General features: G+C 35.0%; 1 protein-coding gene across 1 annotated transcript in view; it reads right to left on the reverse strand.

Annotated features, from left to right (window-relative positions):
• The window catches only part of LOC132226022 (ovostatin homolog 2-like), a 38,940-nt gene extending 19,521 nt beyond the window's left edge, over window positions 1–19,419 (reverse strand). The window contains exons 1-17 of the mRNA XM_059680923.1: window positions 19,272–19,419; window positions 18,811–18,994; window positions 18,134–18,290; window positions 16,862–16,914; window positions 16,463–16,483; window positions 15,692–15,860; window positions 15,113–15,197; window positions 11,159–11,276; window positions 10,056–10,167; window positions 9,496–9,605; window positions 9,002–9,160; window positions 7,498–7,725; window positions 6,436–6,490; window positions 5,852–5,997; window positions 5,358–5,507; window positions 2,463–2,633; window positions 1,542–1,686 (exon numbers count right to left, since the gene is read on the reverse strand). Of these exons, the coding sequence (XP_059536906.1) occupies window positions 1,542–1,686; window positions 2,463–2,633; window positions 5,358–5,507; window positions 5,852–5,997; window positions 6,436–6,490; window positions 7,498–7,725; window positions 9,002–9,160; window positions 9,496–9,605; window positions 10,056–10,167; window positions 11,159–11,276; window positions 15,113–15,197; window positions 15,692–15,860; window positions 16,463–16,483; window positions 16,862–16,914; window positions 18,134–18,290; window positions 18,811–18,994; window positions 19,272–19,336 (2,128 nt within the window). The 5' untranslated portion in view covers window positions 19,337–19,419. The remainder of the gene's footprint in view (window positions 1–1,541; window positions 1,687–2,462; window positions 2,634–5,357; window positions 5,508–5,851; window positions 5,998–6,435; window positions 6,491–7,497; window positions 7,726–9,001; window positions 9,161–9,495; window positions 9,606–10,055; window positions 10,168–11,158; window positions 11,277–15,112; window positions 15,198–15,691; window positions 15,861–16,462; window positions 16,484–16,861; window positions 16,915–18,133; window positions 18,291–18,810; window positions 18,995–19,271) is intronic.
• Between the last annotated feature and the right edge of the window lie 7,527 nt (window positions 19,420–26,946).

The raw sequence follows: 26,946 nt of genomic DNA on the forward strand, positions 1-26,946 counted from the left end.
AATTTCAAATTCTTTAAATGCCCTACAAGATCTTTATGATCTGTCTGTTTATCCCTTCTGCTTTAGCTATCTTGACCCTTGCCTTTGAACCACATCTTCTGTCATTTTTGGAGTGCTTTTAATTTCCTACCTTGTTTTTCGTAGACCTTCTTTCAGGCCTTAGTATAAATGCAACTTTTTCCAGAAGGACATAATAGGCCCTTGAGAAATTTAGGTCATTTCTATTGACCTTATTTCCACTTAATGTACTCTTCCCAGGTTTTTGGAGTTACCTGTTTCACTGTAAGGCATCCCTGTTAGACTAAACTTTCCAGGAAAGCAGAGATTAAGTTATTGCTTTTGCAATATGTAACTAAATTTCTGATCCCAATAAATATTTGTTGAGTGAACTAATAAATGAACAACTAAAGAAAGAGATGAAAATGAATGTCTTTGGGTTTCAGTCCATTTTAGGCAAAGATACTGAAAAGTTTAGATGCGTCTGATAAAGCTCTGTTCATATGGTTTAATCTAGTAGCAGAAAAGTAGGCAGTTTCAACCTCTTGACCAGGACTTCAAAATGGTTTCAATTTCTGAACTTTCCAGGGCAGTGATGGTGAACCATTTGGTTGATTTTTCTTTGATAAATGGCATTTAAATATATAAAATAAATATCAAAAATATAAGTCTTTGTTTTACTATGGTTGCAAATATCAAAAAATTTCTATATGTGACATGGCACCAGCGTTAAGTTAGGGTTTTCCAAAATGCTGACATGCCGAGCTCAAAAGGTTCACCATCACTGTTCTAGGGCCTCTTGAACTCAGCAAGTCTATCCTTGTATAAAGTTGTCAGGCCTTTCACTTTTCTCAAGTGGTGTTTCTGATATCCATCTTCAGGATCAACCCCACTTAAATTACTACTCCAATCCTCAATGGTAGGCCAGAGGGATTTAAAAGATGTTACTCAAGTGTTTTCAGATCTGGAATACAACTTTGATTTGGGTTCTGTTCTGATGACCTTGTTTCATTTTGCTTCCCGGATGAAATTTCTGTGTTGTAAATCTACCGAATTGCCTTATTCATCTAAGATTATGACTGAGTTTTGTGCTTCCAGGTCTTCCACTGGTAAATGGACTAGTATTTGAACACACTGCTCTGATGCCATCTGTTTGGTTATCTGGGGATCAAAATATCCTCTGCCTTGAATTCTGTGAATTATGGTCTACACATAATAAGGATATAACGCCCCATAAGGACCCCTCATTCTCTTGTATCATACTCACTTATAATGACTGTCCTTCCATGTCATCACACATTACCTGCTCCTATACGCTTCTGATATTATGTTCTACCAATAAAAACAAACTTCCTCTCATGTTTGAAGCCAGTTCTTCCTATTAGCCTAAACCATTCCCATCCTGCACTATTCTGCCTATTTTGCAGGATGTCTAATTGTAGCCAAAAAAGTGGCATAATTCACAAGTAAAATTCTATTTTTTATAATTTTATCCCAAATACTCCTTTGGCCATCTCCCAAACACAAAATTCTAGATTACTCACATGCAATTTTAGGTGGGGGGGCACTGTACATCGGTTCACATAGGGGTCCAATTAGCAATGATCTCTCGGAGAATGGCCTCCACTCTACTGAACATATTTCTGGCTTCCGATAATGGAGATTGGTAAAGGCTTTCAGACCCATGGACTTCAAGTAAACAAACAACAAAAGATAAGTTGTGCATTTCCTTCACACAAGACCTAAAACAGGTCCATCAGCTACATTATAGTGTTAAATATACAGATTTCCTCTCCTAGCAAAGGTCTAGGATGTTAGAAATTAAATCACTTGTATTTAACGTATGAAAAATATCTACTTTGAATAAAAAATGACAGTCTGATTTATCCACCACTTATTATGTGCTAGAATCTTGCTAAGTATTTAACATCATTTTTCATTTAATTTTAAGGGAAAAATACAAACAGCACTACTATGATCGTAATCAATATCAAACATATACACACTCACACACAGATATACCATGTATAGTTAGTAATTTGAAGATCTGGGGCTTAAACTAAAGTCTGTCTGATTCGATGCCCTTTTTCCTTTATATCTGTGACTTCAATGATGAAGATCCTTTCATGGGGTCTCAGCATATCTAATTGGTAGCCCAGACACTATTCTAGACTCTTTATTTGACTATTTCTGCATAAGGTTTACCACAACAAATTGAAGACTATGTCATTACTTCAAACATGAGGTTTTATATTTTTAGCTGCCACTTAATTTATTTTCAACAAAAGAATCAACAGAAATGAATATCTCTTTTTTGTAAGACAACTTTTGAATGTTCTTTAAGCAGATTACTGATCCCTATCTCAAAGAATAGGAAAAAAACTACATAAATAATAAAACATAGATATGCAATATGAGCATTAAAATTGAGATAAAATAAATAAAAAATTTTAAAATGTTCTTACCCTGATAATATCATAGGTGTCTCCATCTTCATAGTTTCCTGCAGGTATGTAATACAAACCATTGTAAAACATATCCTTCTGAGGAATGCAAGGGTCTTGTTTGCCATCGTCAAGGTTGAGACCATGATAGAAATAACCATAGAGTTCTATATTTGGAAGCAGGTCATACAACTGTGGAAAAAAAATCACATGGTTTTCAATGATTTTAAGCACTCATTTTATTTCTATAAAATTGGAAAATTTGTGCCATAACCATTTATTGTGGTTTTGTTTTTTTAAAAAATATTGAATCTATTTAATCCAACACTTTTGGGTCATTCTTCCACCAATTATCAAGAACTGGAAAAAAATGAATTCCAACAAAACTGCTGCAAGGTAAAAGAGAAATAAACTCTAAATTATTAGGAGCTTAAGAAAAAAGTAGTCTGAAAGAAAATGTTAAAAAGTAGCATAGGAAAAAAAGAGAATAAAGATGAGAGAAAGAGTGAATTAAAACAAGTCATAGGCAAAGTGGTTGAATTGGAAAGCAGGCAGAGAAGATGCATATTTATAAAGTTTTAGTAGAGGGGGAAAGAAACAATGGAAAAATTAAAATTTAGAATTATAATTCAAGATGAATTCTGGAAATAAAAGATCTATGTTTACACATTGTATGGGTCACTGTGTACTTAGGAAAATTTCCCCCAAACAATAAATTCTGACAGGTATTTTATTAAAACTATTTTAAAATTTAAAATTTAAAATTCAAAGGAAAAACAGCCCTCAAGGCTTTCAGGCAAAAAAGATTCAATAACTTACAAGGTCAAATGAGTTAGACTTATGTCAGAAGTCTTAAAAGCAATATTCAAAGCAAGGCAATAGGGGAGTGACATTTTTAAGATACTTAAAGAAAGCAGAAACCTAGAACTTAATATACAGATAACCTGCCATTCTCATAACAAAACTCGAGTAAAACACTTTTACATTGGAAAAATTATACAGTTTATGTCTTGATTCATGGTTATTAGATATTGCTATTAATTGTTTTTTATAGGTTTTTATTTAAAACTAGATTTACTATAGAACGTTAAAGGCAAAATACAAAATTGCATTTTTTCAACAAGATCTTATTTGTGAAATATATATGCCTCTCTCACAGGAGCACACCTATACTTTACCCCTCCCCTTCTTTTTCCACTCAGGTGAGTTTTCTTTGCCTTTCCCTTTTCTAAGCTCCAAAGGGCCCTTCTTTTGCCTCTGTAACTTGTTTTCTAAGCCTTCACTGCTCAGCGGGCTTACTTTCACATCTGTTACTTTCTAAATAAACTTTCACTTAATACTAGTAATTTGAATAAAATAAATAAAAATTACAACAAAAATGTACATATGTCTAACTTGTACAATTATGAGTGATTTTTAAAACATTTTCTCTTTTATCCTTTTATTTTGCACATTTTCTACAATACACTGGTGCTGCAGTCTGAATGTTTGTGTCTTCTCAAAATGCGTATGTTGAAATCCTAATGCCCAATGTGATGGTATTAGGGGGTGGGACCTTTAGGAGGTGGTTAGGTCATGAGGGCAGAGCCTTCAAGAATGATATTAATGCCCTTATAAAAGGTCCTCAAGAAGTATCCCTTATTCCTTCCACCAAGACACCAGGAGAAGTCTACCACCAGGAAGAGACACCGCACCTGATTGTGCTCGCATCCGGATCTCAGACTGAAATATCTGTGATCTGTAAGCTACCCAGTCTGTGGTAGCCCAAATGCTACAGAAACCCAACTGGAGTAGGGTAATAGGCATAATTTTAATAATACATTTTTGAAATTATTAAATTAGTTTTAAACATGATCATAAATTCCTAAAACAAACAAATAAAATTGAAACAGACTCAAAGATACAGAGAACAGACTGATAGATGCCAGAGGGGAGTGGGTTTGGGGGGCTGGTTGAAAAAGGTGAAGGGATTAAAAAAGTACAAATTGGTAGCTACAAAATAGTCACGGGAGTGAAGCACAGCATAGGAAATATAGTAAAAATTATTGTAATAACTGTATGGTGCCAGGTGGTACTAGAAATAATGGGAGGACCACTTTTTAAAGCATATGACTGTCTAACCACTATGCTGTACACCTGAAACTAAAACAAAATAATATTAGAGGTCAGGTACAATTAAAAATAAACTTAAAAAATTTCCATGTTTATATGTACTTGTGTGAAAAATAAAGGGAAAATATCCAACAGTTAACTGAAACAAGTTGGTGTGAAATTCTGGGATTGCTGGTCTGAAAATGCTTATGAAAACATAAGATGAATAAATAGATTATGACTTTAAATTGTAGCCAAGCATATCTTTTGTTGTTGTTGTTGTTAATCCTCACCTGAGGATATTTTCCTATTGATTTTTAGAAAGAGGAGTGGAAAGGAGGGGAAGAGACACACAGAGAGAGAAACATTGATGTGAGAAGGACACATCAGTTGGTTGCCTCGGACCCTGAACAGGGCTGGAGATCAAGCCTGCAAGCTAGGTCTGAGCATCCATTGACTGGAATCAAACCGGGGACTCTTCAGTTCTGGGGCGGATGCTCTATCCACCGAGCCAAACCCGCTAGGGAGACAAGCATATCTTTCAACACAGAGATTTAACGCTAGGTTTCCACATACATATAATTCCCTCTATTACCTTTTTTCAAAATCACAGTGTTATATGATCCCTACCCTGTTATAACTATCTACTGAATTCTGTATTGTTTTAAGTGCTGGGTCTGATGAGAGAAATAATTAAGTATATAATCCATGAAGGAATAAAGGAAGAGAATATTTGATTTTTCAACACGTTCCATCTCAAAAATATCATCTGAAGGGTTAGACTTGCAGGAGTTTAGATAAAAGTTGGGAAATCAGAGAGCTCACACTGTCAGCTGACAGCTCTTGTTCCGATTTCAGGAGAAGGACACTTTTATCCACAGCCCGGAGTGCGCAGAAGGAGTCAGGGGCTGCTTCTAGATAGAGGCTGATGTTGGAGCCGGGGAGTCCCTGTTCCTCAGAGAAGTTGATGTTAACCTGAAGGTGAGGAGAAAAGAATGCGAGTAAGATAACTTAATATGAATATAATTTGCATATTCTCCGTTTTTCCCCAAATACATCTTTATAGATTTCTGTACTTATATTTTTCCGGCCTACTATCACCCTCGCTTCCCCTCCAGGGGCATCCTCCCATCATCTCAGGATTGACATTGCTGCCAAAATTTATTCATTCTGTTTGGCGATTCTATTATCCCCTGATAATTTAATTACACCAACATTTATTGTGAGAGTCCCCTGTAAAGTTAATAGGAGTGAGATGGCAGGGAGAAAAGTGCTCACCCCTCTCATTCAGGACCAGCAAGAAATAGAAAAAACATCACCTTGTTTTTAAAGGATTTCTCAATCTGGAATTTGACAGTGTCAGCCACGATTTCCCCACTGGGGTGAATGGTGTAGACGAGCATGATGGCCACAGGAGCCAGATCAGCGCTGATGTTGATCGGGAACGAGAACTGTCCATTCCAGGCTGTGTGAATAGGAGATGTCATCGAAGGGTGCAATGCCAGAAGGCCCCTGGCTCACTGGGTACACTTACATAAAAGGGAATGGCTTATGGCTAGAGAGAGCAAATTGGGCCTTACTCTAAAGACAAATGAATTAAATAATGGAAACTCTATATACCAATATCAACACTGCCAAACTGAGTCAATAATGAGATTTCGGTTTTGGGCATCACTTTTCTATAATGTATTTAATAACCTGGCAATAATAGAAACTGCCTGAAATCTCCTTCATCAAATATTTAGTAAGTTATGTTGGACCACGCTAACTAGTGCCCTCCATTACAAGTGGTAATGTTAAGCACTCTTCTAACCTAACCTTTTGACTCTAGCACTATAACATGTTCTTAAAAATAAAGAAAAATGAAAGTGGAGTACATATTTAAAAAATGTATTGTAAACACCTTTGTCTCTGATTTCCGTTTGTCCACTGAGCAAGATAGCCCCTTTTGCCATCACCTGTGAAGCAAAAAGAAAACACAATAGCTGAAATCATATTATTTAATATTTCATAAAATTATTAAATAATGAACAATCTAGTGATAATTCTATAATTCTGAACAATCTAGGGATATGTCTGTAGGATAGGATATTTTCCATGAACAAATAGTAAAAATGGAGTTTGCAAAACTTGGAAAAGAACAGAGAAAGTCACCTCAGTTTATTGAGAGTATATTATGTGCTAGAAACTTGTTAAATAGTATGCAGTGCACTGAGTAAGAGTTGCATAAAGCTCTGAAATTGTCTAGCCTGCCTGGCTTTGAATAAGCCGAGTCATTTCAATTCTTTGCCTTTGTTATTTTATTTGTAAAATTGAGCTACTCAGAAGGGTGATTAATGAGTTAACACATGTAAAGCCCTCCTAACACTGTCTGACACAAACTACTGGCCCTAGTAGATGTCTTACTATTTGCAATTACAAATATTCAGCTGAGGCAGCTAAGGCTTGGGAAGTTTAAATAGTCTGTCCAATATCAGCCAACTTGCATGAAAACTAGGAGAAGGTGGAGGATTTTAATTAGGAGTCAGAATTTCCAAGTCTGTAGCTTTCACCTTTCAATATGCCTTCTAGAGACAAGATGAATAAATACAGGGACAGAACAAAAAGGGCTAATTTCTTTTAATATTTATCAAAATCAGCTTTCTACCTAGTTTCTGGTATCTGCCTACTATTTTACTCTCACAAAGGGGCATAACTACTTACTTGATGTGAGTTATAATTAAAGTCTTAAAATAGCAGACTCAGAAGAATAAGTTGTTCAACCTTAGGGAAATTGCCTGAATCTTTTTTATGTGTTTGTTTATTTGTTTCTGAGGTTTTTTTTTAATGGTGCCAATAGCATTCACCAGCAAAGTGAAGCTGGGTTGGCCTCCTCAGACTGGCATGCATGACTGATGGACACGTTCTAAACTGTACCATGCTAAGCAGACAGACAAGATCCAAGAATCCACCAGCCAAGACTTACCAAATAAAAGAAGTTTATATTTGACTCTTCCCTGTATGCTTCACTGTTTAGGGAGTAATGCACATTAACAATCTTTTGTTGATTGCATCTAAGCTGTTTCGGTTCAGGAACAATCTTCAGGAAGCTGTTGGTTCGGGAGTAAAAGCGTGGGACTGATATACTGGCATCCAAATACTCAGGCGTCAACCATGTGGGAACATAGCAGTTCTTCGGGTGAACGAATGTGGCCTGATAAGAAAAAAGAAAGCAAAGGATCTTAGCGCTATCTTTCAAGGACAGTAATTACTACCGAATGAAAGACTTCTGATCCCTTCAAAGCAGAGAAAACCTCAGCTTGTGGCTGACTTTAAACAAAGTTATTGGAAGTTAAAATAATATAAGCACTCTCCTCTTTCTGTATACAAAACATGACCATAATTGTATGTCTGTTTCATTAGGCTTACAATGAAATATTTATTTTTACTTTGTAATTGAAGTCAGAGATGAGCCTTAAGGTCCTGTGTCTTTCAGTTACACTTAAACATTGATAAATTGTTTAATTGTAAAATTCTGTTTAAGAAGCAGAAAAAGAGAAATCATAGTGTCAAGACTCCTAATCTATGCATAAAATGATCAAAGGAAAAGAGTCAAATAATTTTCATGAGCTATTTCTAGTTTCTCAGAGGAAAATAAGTTGTTATAGAATCCTATATAACAGTGGTTCTCAACCTGTGGGTCGCCAAACTGTGGGTCGTAACCCCTTTGAGGGTCGAACGACCCTTTCACGGGGGTTGCCTAAGACCATCAAAAAACACATATATAATTGCATATTGTTTTTGTGATTAATCACTATGCTTTAATTATGTTCAATTTGTAACAATGAAAATACATCCTGCATATCAGATATTTATATTATGATTCATAACAGTAGCAAAATTACAGTTATGAAGTAGCAACAACAATAATTTTATGTTTGGGGGTCACCACAACATGAGGAACTGTATTAAAGGGTGGTGGTATTAAGAAGGTTGAGAACCACTGCTATATAATAAAAGTCTAATATGCTAAGTGTCCGACTGTTTGACTGTTCGACCAACCTTTTGACCAGTAGCTATGATGTGCACTGACCACCAGAGGGAAGATACTCTAACCAGTAGGTAGGTTACCAGTAGGCCGATAAGGACTGGGAGAGATGGGCTGGACACGCCCTGGAGCCCTCCCATGGTTCTTCCCCGGCTGGCCGGCCCCAATCGGCCACAATTGGGACTGGCCGGACACACCCTGCATGAATTCATGTACCAGGCCTCTAGTTTATAAAAATTATGGGCTATTATTATCTCATCCTCTTGAATAAGTATTCTCTTGTATTATCTAATGAACAAGCAAATATATAAAACACCCTAACTTTTGAAAACTCTGTTAAAATACATTCTCAATATAAGTTATATTTTAAGAAATTCCTAACGTTCAAAATTCCTAACATTGGAATTTTCTGTGGGATCTTGTCTACTCTTTGATGTCTTACTTTCAGGTTGAACTCCGGATCAAATATATCTGAAGTGTCAATGGATAACTGAGCTTCACCATTCTCGTCTGTGGTGTAATTTCCTATAAATTTGTCATTGAGCTCCAATTGCAATAGTTTGTTCACCATCGGGACATTATTAGGACCAGAAAATTTAAGCTGTACAAAAAAAAAAGAGAGAGAGAGAAGCATTGATTTTTCAAATTCAAAATGTCACATCTCTACTGAGAAGAAATGTTCTATTCATAAATGTAATCATTTATTGTAACTTTCTTAAATTCTGACAGATGTTCCAGTAAGTACATATAAAATATGGAAACAGCTATACTTTTATCTATCATTTTCTTTTAGCCTAGGACTTTTCCCAGTATGTCAGATGTAGTAATGTTGCAATGTGCTATGAAAGTAGGAAAAACATGTTTAGAAAATTTCAAAGGGCAATCTATGGTCCAAGAAAGTGAAATGAGAACCTATATATTTTTAGTCAAACCTACTGTGCCAAAAAAAGGAATTCCTCTTCTATAGAAAGGGTCCGTGTTCTCAAAGTTCACTGTCCCAAGAAATGAAGAGATAGAAACAGGAGCTTTTTCACTGATCTGCACACCTGTAACAAATGAAAAATACTGTCAAGGAAGATGAATCAATTGATGTGGAATCTTATAAATTTCTCACTAACTTTTGCACCTGTGATGTTCCCAGTTGTATTAGATCAGAGATTGACAAATTTATCTTGTAAAGGATCTGACAGTGATTATTTTAAGCTTTTGGACCACACGGTCTCTGTCACAACTGCTCAACTTTGTTGTTGGAGCTCTTAAGTAAGGCAAACAAACTATTCCAAGTTGAGTGCAGCATTTACATAATACTTTTATTTTAAATATTATTAGAAAAACTTATTCAGAAACAACCTTCAAGTTGACCTATTAGCAAATGTACTCCACTTTGCTCTATTGAGCAATTAATGATCTGTAGTTGGTGAGTGTTACCAGCTCAATAAACTTCTTTCCAGTAAGCTGCGTATGACCTCAGGTTGCCAATAAAATACAACCATTACCTGTCCCGGTTTCTGTCACAGTTACAGTGATATGAAATAACATGGAAAATCCAGAACGGTAGAGTTGGAAGACTTTTGTATTTACAATTTGAGAAACACAACCATTTTCCAACTGAAAAATAAAGAGAAGATACAAAGAAAAAGTTAGGGATCCAAAAGTCTTTAAAGAATATGGAATTTCAGCACAGATTCTTATCTCCCTCCACCACCCAATGGCTCCATTTCACAAACTTGTTGAAATGACTACAGAATTACCAAAGATGGCGGAGGTAGTTTTCATCACTAATTAAAACAAAGTAAGGAGCTATTGTATATTTCACAGATGTCAGGGTTATTCTCCTGGAAACAATGTGGAAGGGAACAAGTTAAAAAATAATCTGGTGAACAAAATAGGAAGAACAGACTGACAGATCTCAGAGGGGAATGGGGTAGAGGGGGGACTGGATAAAAGAAGGTGAAGAATTAGTCAAAGAACATATATGCAGAGCCTATGGACACTGACAACAGTGTGGTGAAGGCTGGCGGGGCGGACAGAGGGAGTTGGGGAGAGGGAGTGGGGAGGGGGAAGTGGGAGTGAAGGTGGGCAAAGAGGAGGAAAATGGGGGACATTTTTAATAGTGTCAACAATAACAAAATTTGAAAAGATAAGCATAGAACTGAATGATATTTAAAAAAATGAACTTCAAATCTAAAGTAATAAATGCAGATACTCTGAATTGCAGATGTTTGCAAATGACCTTTTTTTTCATAAGAACAGTTCTAGGTTGCATGGGGAATACTATGAAGGATTCATTTATTTAAAGGATAATTAATGATTCTCCAAAGAAGGATCAGGGAGGTCACCTAGACAAAATATTATAACGCAAGGGAGCCAATAACAGCTTTCAATTCTAAAAATGTATTATAGGTGGGTAACAATTTACATAGCCTAGAGAATAAGAGACTATTGTTAAACATTGCATTTTCTTTCTCATTCTTTACCTTACCTACCTGCAACCTCTATTATTCACAAGATAAAAGGTGTTATATCCCTTTTATAAATGAAATCAAAGAAAGAATAATAATAAATTGAACTTTTTTGAAATAAAGATTATGAACTGTACCTGCACAATAAAATGTTCACAAATTTCATTGTTGTCTCTTTCACAATCTCCAAAGGAAAAATATTCTCTGCACACCTTGATTTGGGCTTTTCCTTGCACAGGTTGGCCAAAGGTGTACCTAGTAGGAGAAGGTGTATTGGTAATTATTAATGAACAAAACCATGGTAATAGTTTATGGTCTTCTTCAGAAATTACATATGAAATCTCTAAACTGTGACTACTTCAATGACCAAATTGTATTAGGAATTCTCACTTCTTGGTGAGATCATCCCCATAGAATTTAGGTTAAATTAGGTATTTGATCAGGCAGCAGGATTCAGCTGCTTTTTAAATAAAATTCAAGGTAATGTAGACTCTAAAATTTCAGTGAATAGGATTTAATGATTAAGTTTAGTCTTTAAAATTATATTTTAATCTGATAGAAATATAAAAATTGTTTGCATCACTTTTTTTTCTTTAGCAGAAAACATATCCCTAAACTAAATATGCTTTGACCAAAAGTATAGTGTCTTTAAGGGGTGGGGAATCCATATCTCATTTTCTACTAAAACACACAAAAAACATCAATACAAGTTCTTTAAAAGTTTAACCGAAGACAAATACAGTTAGTTTGAGTATTGTTTTGATTTTGTTAGTTGAGAATTAGGTCCACTAAGTTTCTGAAACACAGATAACAAATGTGAAATTAGCATATGGCAAAACTCAATGTAATAAATTGATCAATTAGAATATATTTTTCTAATTGGTGGATCTAGTATATATTCAGTGTGTACATTATGATATATTATTCATTTTTCTTGGGGACCCTGAGATGTAGGTATATTATCTCATTTTATAGATTAATATACTGAGATTAAGTAGCACTTTCCCACATTATAACTGATGAGATTAAAATTCAAACTCAGATCTTCCTCAATCCACAGTCCATTTTCTTTCCATTCCATTAATTTATTTCTCTCTATTTAAAAATCCTAATGCTTCTGAGATTTTGACTCAATTCAAATAATCAAAATCCTCTGTCAGACCCTGTCAGCATGACTCAGTGGTTAAGCGTCAACCTATGAACCAGGAGGATTCAATTCTGTGGTCAGGGCACATGTCCAGGCTGCAGGCTCGATCTTCAGTGTGGAACTTGCAGGAGGCAGCCAATCAATGATTCTCTTCCATCATTGATGTTTCTATCTCTCTCTCTTTCTCTCCATTACTCTCTGAAATCAATAAAAACTATTTTAAAAAAATCCTCTGTCAGCTCTAAATATTAGTCACATGTGAGAAGCAAGGTTAAGTTCTACCTGAAATAACTTATTTCTTCTTACTGTCTTTTATTTATGAAGTACAATTCTTATTGTAAGTGCTAGTGGCCTGGTGCATAGATTTGTGCCCATTGAATGGAAATTAATCAGAAGAAATAACAACACGATATAACAACAACAAAGACATGATATAAAAACAACAAAAACATGATATAAAAACATTGATAAAACAATGACTGATAAACTGATTAAACTTATTCTAATATCTCCTTATATACCACATTAAGAGTAAAAATATTCTCAGAGTGCTTGACTAATTTCCCTTAGGATGAAGTATTTACAACTTTGTCACACGCTCTTCGAACTCTAGAAAAAGCAAGATATAACTGACCGTGTCTGAAAATTGGTTCAGGTAGGAATATTCCTACTCTGTCTAGATTGGCACAGTGAGAGCTTTATATGTATTGCGCATGCGCAAGTCAATGTTTATTTTTAAATTGCCAGTGTGCAGCATATGTGCCGGCCGGCTAGCTGGCCGGCCAGTTGGACAGATGGATGGTTGGTCACTTAGCCATATATATATGGGCTAACATATGTCCTTGAAATATGTAGTTTAAATTTTCATACAGGTCAAAATAAACATTCTCTCTTCGTTTTTGACTCAAAAGCTTTTGCTGGATATTACTTCAGTTTACTAATATGCCTGTGAGCAAGTTTTCTTCCTTCTTAAAAATGCAACTTATCTCTGAAGTTTTTGACTAAAATAATCTAATTTCCTTCTTTTTTTTCTTTGTTGGTTCTAAGCTTAGTCCCAGGGAATACTAAAGAAACAATGCACAGACACAGTTATACAACTTGAGGTAAGCAACTGACTCACTGATGTTAACTTCTAGACATAGCCTGCCCTGAAATAACCTTGTAGCATCCACAGCTCCTATCTCAATTGCCTGGTCCTGTTGCAGGATATTATTATTGCTAATACTAAAGTACTATTTAATGTCAAATCTAAGTAGAATGTAGCATTAAAGAAGTTTCAAAATGTTCCAATTTCATATCAATATTTAGCTTAGCAAGTCTTTTATATAGGTGATACTTGATAAATATGTTGGTTCTTCTGGTATGTGTTATTAGCATGCCACTGGGCAGATAAATTATAGCTGCTAATCCCACTGACAATTTTGGTTTTGTGTAGGGTTTTTAAGTGAAGCCAACTTAGGTTCCTGGATTTCTTCAAGCTTAAGTTGATTGTCCTGTTATCTTTTAACACAGATAGTCTGTGATCTCTTATATATTACATTTATGAAATTCTGGAATATGTTCAGCTACTCTTTTTGAAACTCAAAAAGTATTATGTTTCTTTTTCTAGAGTTCAATGAACATTTTAAATAATATAAAAAAGATAAAAACGTTTTTCAAGATTCTTTGTGGCATCCATGAGCACTACCCTAACTTGTTTATTAGCTAGTTAATAAACTAAGATTTACCTAATGTATCTTTAATATACTGCTTAAAATATTCAAAGGCAAGTAATTTGCATGTCATCAATTAAACAGTGTTTAAATATGTGGGAATATTAATATTTTAAATTTTGTTACATAAAGTACAACAGAGTTTTTGGTTAAGAGAGTAGTTCTGAAGTCAGATAATGTAGGCCTAAACCCAAGTTCTGCCATCAAAAAAGCTCCATTAATGTTGATAAGTTATTTCAATTCTCTGTGACTTATAATCTTTCCATATAAAATAAAAATGATAATAGCGTCTATCTCATAGCATGGTGGTAAGAATATAATAAATGCAATGCTTAGCACAGTAATTGGCACTCACTAAATATTATCTATTTTTAATTATTTTTTAGAAATTTGAGAAAATACATTACACTTTTTAAAAAGGTACATATCATTAGAAATAATTTTCCAAAAGTAAAATAAAAATTTCTCACATGACATAGAAACCTTTTTTACATTAAAATTATTTAAATTAACTCAAATAAATTGATAAAGTGCCTTCTTTTTCACCAAGACATTTCAAAAGTTTATGTTCTTTTTTAAAAAAATTGAAAACTCCCAAGATAATGAAGATTCAATGAGACAGGCAGTGTTGGAATTGTACATTGGCACAATATATTGAGAGCATTATGGCAATCAAAAGACTAAAAGAATGTTACACATTTCATTTTGGTAATTCCTATTCTTGAAATATTTCTTAAGTAATTTTTAGTTCAGAAGCTACTTCTTATACACTTACTGGTATACACAAAGACATATGCTATAATACTATTTATTATTAGAAAAAAGAAATGGAACAGCCTACATGTTATATAATAAAAGTGGTTAAGTAAATTTGGTATAGCCATGGAGACATTTATGTAGCAAGAAACTAGAATTCATGAAAATATTGGCATATATGGGAACATGTTTCTTAATTATAGTGGGTAGAAAAGTATGATTGCAATTATAGAAACTTCATGAAAGACTAGAGAAAAATAAATTCCAGTATCAATGGCATTAGTGGAATTAATTATAGATAATTTCTTATGTTTTTCTTTATATTTTTAAAATCTCTTATAATGCCAATTCATTACTTGTCTGATAATTTTAACATAAGCATACAAATAATTAAAGTTACATGCTTAATTTCATTTCTCCTTCTCTCTGAGCCTTGCATTGACGTGTGATGTCAAATATCCTGAATAAATACTTACTTAGCACATGCATCCACTTGGAATTCCTCATCTGAAATAGTTACTGTTTGTGGTACATTGACTTTTACTTCAAACTTAGGCAGCACTGGAAACAAAGAGAAATATAGTTCAGCCCCTACAAATACTGGAGAGCAAAATTTATTACAATTACCGAGCTAGGTATGGTTCTGTGCACCATATTTTCCTCTGTGTACATCTGTATAGACCATGTTTCAATTGCCCCAAATTCTGTTGCACCAGTAAGTGATGGTGTCTCATTAATGATGAATTATTTCCCTTTCCTTTCTCTTCTCTATTTTCATAACTTTATATTTATTTGTTGTAACACTTCCCAGAAGATTGTGTAGATTTTATAAAATGAGATATTTCTTACGAAGTAAAGGCAGGGGTCAGAGAAAAGGATGAAGGCAAGGAGTGAGGAGCAAGAAAGATAATACAGCAGAAAAGGCCAAGAAAGGAAGATGGGAGAACACCAAGCGAAGCTTCACCTACTTTTTCTAATTCTAACATAAAAGCTACTTTGTCGAGTCCTCTGAAAGCTTAATTTATATAGAACAACTATAAGTAGCAATTGGTTACCATATCTATTAACGGTAAACGGGTGTGTCAATGTCTTTCCTGATGCCCTATTCACAATGATAGAGTATTCGCCAAACATTGGTTCTGAAATCAATCTGAATGAGAGTTGCGTAATATTTTGAAAAGGAGCCACATTTTTCCATTGAAAAATCCCATTGTTTTGAGGATCCTAGAAAATAAAGAAGAAATAAAAACAGAGGTCATAAAAGAGTATTATCTTTTCCTTCTTCATTTGGGTACTTTCTGGAATTATGGGAAGTAAAGCTTTTCCATTGTATTGAACTAACTAGAGGCTTCAACTACATTTAGATGCCATACTGCACAATATCAAAGATCTGAATTAGTAGAAAGAGGCTCCATTAACTTTTCCCTGGAAACCAAAATTCTATTTTATAATAATAAAATCACCTTCTTAGCTAATTTCTAAATTTGTTGGTGTATATGCTTTCTATTTCCTTAAAATAACATATGGCTAAATTAGGATTAAGAAGGGCCAGCAGCCAAAATTAAGCAATTTTAAACATAAAACTCCTTTAAAAAGAGCTCAATCTTTCCTTTTCCTTGGAAACGTAAGTTACTGCCCTGCCACACAGACTGTACTAAAGGCGACCCTTTGTTTAGTTCTTCATCTGGCGTCTTACATTGTGTATTTAAAGATTTTCTCCGCTATTTCAGCTATCTTAACTTGTAACTATGCGTAATGAAAACTAGACACAAATCACTATTTATCTGACTATTTAAAATAATAGAAATGAAAAAAAGATTTCTTACCTGAAGTGTGATTAAAGGATACTGCAAGAGGAAACAAAAAGTAGGTTAATATTGTAACAGTGTAATAGTGCACTGTTTTTTGGCCACATATTGCATTTATAAAGATTATTTGACTTAATTTAGATATTGAGACTTCGCTCTCGTTTTCACAGAGGGCAAAGGTTTCATGCAGCCCATTCTTACATGATGAAAAGTCTTAAAGAAATAGAAATTAACTCATGATAAATGAAAGTTTTATGTTTAAATTTGAGGTTTAGCAATGAAACTATACCTATATAGTTCTCTATGTTAGAATCTATTTTCATACTTATGAAAAACTTCCTGATGACACTTTCCATAGCAATAGATGTGTTTAACTTGCTTAAATTTCAGTGTATCATTAGAAATTATTGAACTTACCAACTCCTCGACAGGTTTGAACTTGGTATTCAGTGTCACAATACGAATTTGAACTAAAAGAAAAGAGGGGCGGGGGGGGGGCAATATTTTTTCTTGTTATTTCTCTCCTAGGTATAGTTGTTTACAAATAGACATAGAAATAAATTGCCTTCCTATCATAGAATACTGCTCTCCCTTCTCCCCTAGCTCTGATTTGATCCTATCTTATTGCTCCATTGTAATTCCTCTGCTGATGATGCTGGTTGCTGCTAAAGCTGACACTAGCTACTGCCACCACCGGAATTTGTGGCAGAATGAGTCATAGAAGGAAAAATGTGAAATATGTATGGTAGGAGTTAAACATAATTTTTCTGGGAAAAATGTATTGATGTTAACAAACATTACAGTATATTTGAGCAGAATTCTAGAAAACCATCTTAGCTATTTTTTTACACAGGCCTGTCCATCATAGCATTTTAGTAACTCCAGAGAGAGAATATAATGCAGCAAAAAAATCTCACTATATAAATTCTGTTTCAATTCTTTTATTTCTTTTCAATAAATCAAACAAAATCTATAGTTGCTCTCATTTAACCTTCTATTTTACATCTCTAAGATCAGAATTTGCTTGGCAAAGGCCAATAAATCATTAACAAAGTCAAGACAAAACCAAATTCTTTTGAGTCCTTGGTTAGTGTTCTCTATGCTATCTTCTACTTACAATAACAAAGAAAATAGAAGGGCTTTGCTTTGGTTTTCAGATTTATGATTACTTCTACTGAAATTGATAATAATAATAGTGATAATAAATGTCATTTATGGAGTCTTTACGTGTACTAGGTACTGCTTTACATTGACGATCTGGTTTTATCCTCACAATATTTGTATAAGTGAGATATTTTGATTATCTTCATTCTACAGATTTAAAAAGTTGAGTCTAAATAGAGATTTAACTAGCTTACCCAAAAGGTAAATTATGAAGCAACAATTCAAACCAAATAATTTTGTTCTACATCCCATGCTTTTAACCATTGTTTTATGTATGCCTGTCACTAGAATTTGTACAAAGTAAAAGTGGCATGCAAAATTTTAAGAAGCAAAGCATTCAATTACTGGAGCTTGAAGGAATTATTGTATAATTGACCTATTCAACCAGTAAAAATTCTAGAGATCCATGATTCTATAACATTAAGGATAAATTTAAGACTAAAATTCCTATGTTTGGGTTGCCCTAAATTTGAAGAATGTGTTCATAAGGTCAAGGATACAAAGGAAACGTGAATATTGACTTACCATTCTCTCCAGGTTTGTAGATGGGTTTATCTGTCTGCACGAAGGTTACTGTCTCTTCAGAAACGAGTGCTACGGACCGCCTCTCAAAGATTTCAATAGTATCACCCTTAGCCAACAATGTCACAAAAGCTAACTGTTCAGAGGACTTTTGAGAAACCTGTTTATGTCAAAGAACAGAGAATGGGACAATTATCTGTAGACATTAAAAAGGTGAACAGTGCCTTAATTTGGGTTCTCAGTCTGAGAGCATTTTAAGCTCATTATTTCTTAATGAGAGACTGTGATTACTTGTTTTAATTTCTTTATTTTTTTTAGTATGAAAACAGTTCTTAATAAACTTCTTTTTATATCTTCTTGCCTTCTATTTTGTTTTGGTTGCCCCGAATTCCAATTCTGCTTCCCTTTACCTAGATTCTGTTTTCTCATATTGTTGAACAACTCTATCAAAAAGCAGTAAATACATTTAATCATTCCATATAATAGAAAACGGCAATATCTCACACATTTTTTCCTATGTTAATTTTCATTTTGTTTATTGCCTCAGAAATTCTCTTGTTTTATTCCCTAGCTTCCATAGTCATCTGAAATCAAGATTTGTTATCCCTCTAAAATGAAATTTTAAATAATAATTTCATGTTCCCATCCAAAGTTCTGAAATGGCAAATTCAGTGCCTCACCTGGAAATCTGCACAAGCATAGAAGTTCTCCTCCTCCACGGGCTGGTCAAAAATAGTGACACTGACTTCATCATACTCTAGGACAATACTCAAGGACACAGACTCATTAAGGTTTAAAAGGTGGAGACAGGCTTTTTCTGTAGAGTGACTCTGAATCACAGAGGAGACCCATAGGACATATTGCCTAGGCAGGAGAAATGCAGAACACGCATAAAAGGCAACGTTAGCTTATTGAAATGGCCCTGAAATATACACATCTTTCATTACAGTGAATGCTAAGTATACAGAGAGAGGTATCTTAAAAAATATGTCAATTCCATTTATACACTTGTTTAAAAATTTATAAGGCAAACCAGCACTCAGTCTCAGAAGTGGTAAAGTATCGAATGCTAACACAGAACAGGTTTAATGAGGCCTCCGCTAGTACTTTAATATGAATAGAGAGTATAATATTCCCTTACGGTTCTGAAGCCACAGCAACAGTAAAATGAAGCCAAAGGGTGCTCAGAAGCAGGGTGAGCACCATTTTATCCCAATGCCCGAACAAGAAAGAGTTCACTATAACTATTATCTCTGTCTCTTTGTCTCTCTTTTTTCTCTTATTAGAAGACAGCTCCCTCAACTCTCCACTGTCTTTCCTTCCTTCTACTCTGCCTCTCTCTGTATAGTGTTGCTTTTATAGCCACACAATGAAGGATCAATTACTTTTTTTGGAGCAAGTATCATTAAGAACCATCAATCACACTTAGATCGCCTTTCCCATTATTTTCCAGGGGGTTGTTACTTAATATATGACTTCCTTCTTAAATTCACCAATGCTGCTGTTTTTGGAATTAGCTGTAGAGGCTGAACAGGAAGAAAGAGGAAAACAAAGAAAGCAGTTGTGTGACACTTAGTAGTTCATTAGTTTAATTTAGTATCTTGCTCACAGGGCTGACCGCAGTACCAAAAGCATTAATTTGTAGGAATTAGCACATGAAAGAAAACTGCCCCTCTAAGGAGCTGTGGTTAGGACAATTCCCGAAAGGTAAAATTTCCAGGCTTCTGAGAGAAGTAGCATATCTGATGTTGCCAAAACCCAGGTACAAATAGATATTTCAATGCAGACTCATTTTACAGATAATTGAAACTGTTAAGTCATGCTTTTATAATTTCATAATACAGAATACAGCAGTTAAAAAATTGCTATGCATTCAACATTTACTATGATTTTCTTTTTTTACAATGTTCAATATCTTTTTGTACCTTAAATATAAGAAAAAAAAGGAAAGAAAATGTGTTGAATATGTGTGCATGCATACACACATACTAGTCACTTCTGGTAGAAAAGAAAAAGATTTAACATCATTTTGATTGTAAACCATTTCTACCAGGAAAATGAGTCATACCAAAGTAGCTGGCAAACTCTTGACAGCGTCCAGTGTGATAATTCTCCCTTCATCATGTTTTCTTTAGCATCCTTTCTAGTTCAAATACAGATGGAGTTATTACACTAGGTAACAGAAGACAGGAACTGGTGTCAGTCTTTTAGAAATAGGCTTGCAACAGTGCAACAGCAAGTACAAAGGGAGAAAAAAGGACATAACCAATTATAACAGATGAGAGCTGTACTGGAAGGTAAAATACAGGCAACCATGAGACCTAGGGAATGTGACGACAAGGGCTCGTTGATGACCACCTTTCACATTCCGGTGCAGAACTGTGCTCATGACAACTCTGACGATGTCCACTCGGTTGAATTAAAACATGGCTCCCTCCCCTTCCTGTTTAGGACTTTGTGGGGTTTTTACAGCCTTTCCTCTAAAGTTGCTAATCCTCAATTGTTGACCTTCCTTACCAGTTTTAAGATTTACTTTCTTTCCACTGGATCGTCAAGCTGTTAGCTCTTTTTTTGACCAATACCTTTCCCGCAGCCCCTTAGACTTATTATTAGAATCATTCTCTACACTCCGCCCTCCATACTCATAAGATAAATTAAGTCACTAGCTTCCAAAACAATGGAAGCTCCGAACTTCAACTCATCAGCATTCAAGACAAGCAGCACCACAAGGCAGATTGTTTATAAATCAAAGCAACCAATTCCTTATTCTCAATGGTGAAAAAAAATAAAGTAATGAAACTTCTCTAAAATAGTTTTATTTTCCAAATGTATTTTTTTTTTCTGAGTAAATGACTCAATTTATCTTATCTGGTCAACATGGTCCTGAGATTATTGGACTCTTATTCCAGAAAATTCAGATATGAATCCAACAAGATCTATTGAGTACTTGTTTATTATGCTAGTTTCTAGAGAAAACAAGATCAATAAGACACAGTTCTCTAAAAGAGTTTGCCTTCTAGTAGAGAAGGAGAGAAAGAAAAGGGGAAAGGGAGAGAGGAAGAAGAAAAGCAAGGAAAAAAGGAAAGGAGGGAAGAAGTATGGAAGGGGGGAAAGAGAGGGAGAATGATAAAGATAGGGGGAATGTTTTGAAGAGGGAGGCTGCTTGCTGAGTACTTAATAATTAACAGGCAATGTGCTATATGCTGATATTGACAGTATCCCATTTAATCTTCATGAAAATACAGTTTTAAATTTATTATTTATTCTCATTTTACAAATAAGAAAAATAAAGCACCAGAAAAAGTCATTAATTTTCATAGGGTCACTCAGACAGTAAGTGATTGGGAAGAATTTCCTTTAACAACTATAAATTAAGTGAGATTAAAGGATATTTTCATAGGTAAGAATATGATAGGACATGGATTAATGTACTATCTTCTAAATTCTCAGTATGTTGCTACTGAGGAAAGGGATATATAATAGAAAACAGATATTACATCATCATTACTTGACAGACTCAATACTATTTACATTATTAGTGGTTCCTACTATGGGAATACTTCTATTCACATATTCATCTAGTACATATTTATTGATTATTTACTATCTTCTAGAATTATGGTATATGGCTGGGATGAAGAGATGAATATAAGTTATTAGAGTTATTCTATCAGGAAAGGCAAATTCTAAATAACTAACTGAAAAATTAATTTTTTCACTACAATTATGGCAAGTGTTGGAGAGGAAAATGAACTATAGGGCATCATGAGAATGTACGTTGGGAAGGACTTAGTATTGAACCAGGTCCTGATGATAAATAGATGAGTAAGGCTACTTCTTTTCTTAGAATAGTTCACTGTTCACCCAGCAGGATATATAAGCATAAATTGCAATGCCATGTGATACAAAGACTGTTCAATGGAAACTATGAGCCATGCTCAATGGAATCACATTCAAAAGATATATGTGGAAGCTGAAACAGAGTGAAATATGGAGGTTTGAGTTGGAAATATTCACATGATGATGACTTTTTCAGATAGAGTAGAAACTGAAGAAATTATTACTGAAGTAACAGCTTTTTGAAGAGAACTATGATTATAATCAAATATTGGGTATGTTTTTAAAATAATAGTAGGTTCAGTTTTGAAGAGCAATGAGTATAATAACTCTGTACTTCATAGAAAACAGAAATGAATGAGAGTAAAATAGCAGTCAGAGAAGTATGAGTTTGCTCAAAGACTATCCTAGGTTACAGAAGTTAGAGCAATATTAAATACCATATATTTACTCTAATGCTAGAACTTGAGGTGGTTTTGAAATGTGATGAAGAAGAGAGAGAGGATGAGATCGACACTGATATTGAATGCTGTTGCAATTAGACAAGAGGAAGACAAAATGAACATATAGATGAAGTGACGATTTAAGTTTAGCATGTTAAGTGTGGAGTTACTGCAGTACAACAGAGATATGATACCCAGTAGACAGAAGAAATAAAAAATATGCTGCTCCGAAAAACGTTGAAGATGTGGATAAAGACTCTGAATCATTACATCACACATATGATGCTTAATATCACAGACATTGCTAACATTATGTGGAAAAAGCATTTTCAAAGGGAAAGAAGATAACCAATGGTGAGGGAAAGACTGGTGAAGATCTGGCTGGCTACTCTGCCACTCCAGCTGGGTGCTATTCATCAGGCACGGGACAATATTGGCTTATTTTCCTACTGTCACTGAGTTGAATCTGAGGCAATGCCTGGAAGTGTCATTTTGACATTATGTCTTTTAAAAGTTCTTGAAATAATGGGGATCCATTTTCTTGATTTTTCCACCTGCATAAAAAATGGTAGTCCATTGTAAGTTTCAAAAATTTGAAATCTATTTCACAGTTCCTGAGAACATCTTGAACTTCTAGTTCACCTTTATAAAGTGTTTAAGCAAACACTACAAATAAGAGTATTGCCCAAGATTAGTAATGTATAGGCTGTCAATTACGTTTTAAACTAAACTAAACTAAACTAAACTATACTAGGCTATTCAGTTCCTGATGTTGTAATCCATTAAAAGGGAAATCACCTTTTCCTTATAAAGGAACAACCAGCTTGACAAGTGAAATTGCTCTTCTTGTTCTCAGATCTTTATCTTGTACAACACTGATTGATTGTTAGAATTGCCAAGAAATTTCTAATCACACAATAGCAACCTGTGGATGAGTGACCAAAAAAATAAAAAATAAGTAAATAAATAAAAGGAGAAATAGGTGGATAATGAAGGGCAAACTAAATACTTATGATGTGACTGGGTTTATAGAGCCACTTATTATTTTTTTTTTTAATGGGCAAAGTTCAACACTGTTAAAAATAGGATTTTATCCCAAGTCACTTAGAGTTAGTTTTTATATTTCAATTTGCCTAAGTGAGCACCACTAATCCTAAATACTATTACTTCATCCAAACAGACAAACAAATAAAGAGAAATGTAAATGGAGTCTTACCAAATGTTACCACCAATATGGTACTTCAGACATCTTTAGTTTTATAACTTTTTTCTTTACTAGAGAAAATATTAAAATCCTGGGACGAGGGATAGATAAGGTAAAGAAAGGATGTGTAATAATGATAAAAATATGATATGGTATTCATAATAATGTAGTTCATCACTGAAACTACCATCTGCCTGGGAATTGCTGCTACCATCCTTGGACTTTAACCTCCATTCAACATAGAGGTTTATTCATTAGCTAAACAATATTAATTAGATGTGTTTTAGATTTTATGATTCAATAGAAATAAAAAAGTATATATAGTTCATTTTCTTCAAGAATAGGGTGATATAGTTGATGCGATAAGCCCCAAATCAACTTCAAACCATGTAAATGCAATAATAGAGAAAGAAACATTTTTAGGAAGTTTTCTACCTGGAGAATGGCAGAATCAAAGGGGATTGCACCAAAGAGGTGTCACTTAAGGATATTCAAGTTTTTATTTTGTTACTATATCAAACGCAGGAGCCTTAATCAATGTTGTACTCCATGCCTAGGACTATTATTACACTTTAACTTGAATAAGGTAGATGATGTGGCAATACATGAAATTTGAAAGAGGTTACTGAGCTGTGGGGCCAAAAACATATTTAATTTGGAGCCTGGACATTAAGTATGAGTGATGAGGTATTGTCTGATGGTGGGGCAAAGGTATGGATACCTTAATGTGAAACTATCTTAAAATCAAAGACTGCTGAGGCAACTTGATAGAATATAATAGAATTTACTATGGGGTAGTTTACTCACAATGATGTAAGGTCAGAGCAGACAGATGACCCAGCAATCTGTACAGATTATTCTTCATCAATAGACTCTTGTTACAGGACTTTTTCTTTTTATATAGCACTAGAGGTCTGGTGCATGAAATTTGTCCATGGGGGGAGGTCCCCTTAGCCCAGCCTGCACCCTCTCCAATCTGGGACCTCTTGGGGGATGTCTGACTGTTGGGGATTGGGCCTAAACCGGCAGTCAGATATCCCTTTCACAATCCTAGACCACTGGCTCCTAATCTCTCACCTGCCTACCTTTCTGGTCGCCCCTAACTGCCCCCTCTGCAGCCTGGTCACCCCTAACTGCCCCCCCTGCAGGCCTGGTTACCCCCAACTGCCCCCCCCTTGGCCTAGTTGCCCTTCACTGCCCCCCCCAACAGCCTAATCACCACCAAATGCCCCCCTGCCGGCCTGGTTGCCCCCAACTGCACCCCCCCTCCCGCCAGCCTAGTCGCCCCACACAGCCTGATGTTCAGTTGCTTGGTCATCCTTCACTAACCCCCCTGCCGGCCTGGTTGTGGGCAGCCATCTTGTGAGGGTGTGATGGTCAATTTGCATATCACCTCTTCATTATATAGGATAACTCAGGTACTAATGATTGAAAAGACAAAGGGACAAAGAATGCTATACCTACTGGTCATCTTGTGATGGATGATTGTTTATAATCAATACTATCACCTGTTTGATATTTATCTCAGTTGTCATGCCATTCAGGTCATCACCAACAAAAATATTTATGGTTACTGTTTAAAGAATATAGATAATCATCAACTAGAAGGCTCTGGTGTGTCAGCTAAGGACAGTGAGGTTGGTTAAAGGTCACAATATGAAAAATTAAAGACATCTGGGACATAGATATGGAGTTGGTTTTGTTCACAGCCAAATCTTTAAAGGTATGATTTTCACCTTCTTCCCAGAATGAAAGTGATAAAAGTTAGCCAATCTGTGATTCTGGATTCTCTAAACCAGTGGAACTTTCTCTCCTGTCAACTCCTGGATTGATAAAACAAATTAAGATGGGACTTCTGTGAAGTAGAAGGGAAGTGCTGGAGGTTATATTCTTATATTCTTGTGCATCTTTTCCTTTACTTGATAAATGAAAAGATAGTAACGTAAAAGTGAAATAATCTTAACTGAGTGGGTCTGACCTACTTCACTGTGACCATCTGAGCAATCTTCAAACTACCTTGAGTAACCCTTCTGGTTTGGACACCTAACTCACTGTGATTACCATTTTGATATTTAAAATAATATTTTTATATATGACTCTTGCCATATTATTTTATGTAACTTTACAACTCAGTCTTTCTGCCACTTTCTAATATCACAGTGGTGCAGTGATGATGCATTTAATGTAAATATATTGTGTTGCTACGGCCTGAGTCATATTTTCAAATTACTTTTTCACAGCTTATTTTGCCTGGGGCCAATCCATATTTCCTTATAACTCTGACTTTGTGTCTCTGATGATAAATACCATGCATTTTAATCTGAATTGCTGTTATGACACTCATGGAATAAGGTATGACATAATTCAAGAATCTGGTTCAGCCCTAACTGGTTTGGCTCAGTGGATAGAGCGTCAGCCTGCAGACTCAAGTGTCCCAGGTTCGATTTCGACCAGGGGCATTTGCCTTGGTTGTGGGCACATCCCCAGTAGGGAGTGTGCAGGAGGCAGCTGATCGATGCTTCTCTCTCACTGATGTTTCCAACTCTCTATCCCTCTCCCTTCCTCTCTGTAAAAAATTCAATAAAATATATATTTTAAAAAATAATCTTGTTCAATTGCCATTCTCTACTAAATTCATTCCTAGATGATCATGAACTTTCAGGGATACCTCCAAGACATGTTACCAAATTGCTAACTGTACATAACACCCCGGAGTTCATCATTTCCCTCTTGTTTTGGACTCCTGTCAATGCCTACTACCTAACTATTACTTGAAAAGGCCTCCAGGCAAGATATGAAAAGCAGGATAATTTGTTTAAAAGGGTTTGTCATTCATTTAACAAATAATTACTAGACAGTTACTATTTGCCAAACCTTAAAAAAGGCACTAGGAATTCAACAATTCATTAATAAGGTATATGTGATTCCCACTCTAAGAGATTTACAACCTAATGGGAGAGAAAATTTCAAGACCAGTTATAATATAGTGTGAGAAGTGCCTTGATGGGAGCAGTAGAACACATAAGTCAGGTGCCTACCAGAGATCTAAGCAGCAGGGACAGCTACCACCTTGAAAGTGTGATACCTCTTTGTTGGAGTAAAGTCATAGGTCCCAACTGAAGTTAAAAATGTTCTACAACTTAGAAGTAAGAAAGAATCTGTCGAGTAAAAGGATTCAGTGTGACCAGGGCAACTAGAATGCAGAACCAGAGATAAGATGTCCTAAACTTGAGGCAGCAAGCAAACTGAGGTGTCAAATCATGAAGCCATTTTGCTTTTATTTTTGCTTATCAGAAAAAATAGATTTAGAAGGAAAAATATGAAAAACAGCA

This window comes from Myotis daubentonii, chromosome 2 (genome assembly GCF_963259705.1).
Source record: "Myotis daubentonii chromosome 2, mMyoDau2.1, whole genome shotgun sequence".
Classification (NCBI taxonomy): Eukaryota; Metazoa; Chordata; class Mammalia; order Chiroptera; family Vespertilionidae; genus Myotis; species Myotis daubentonii.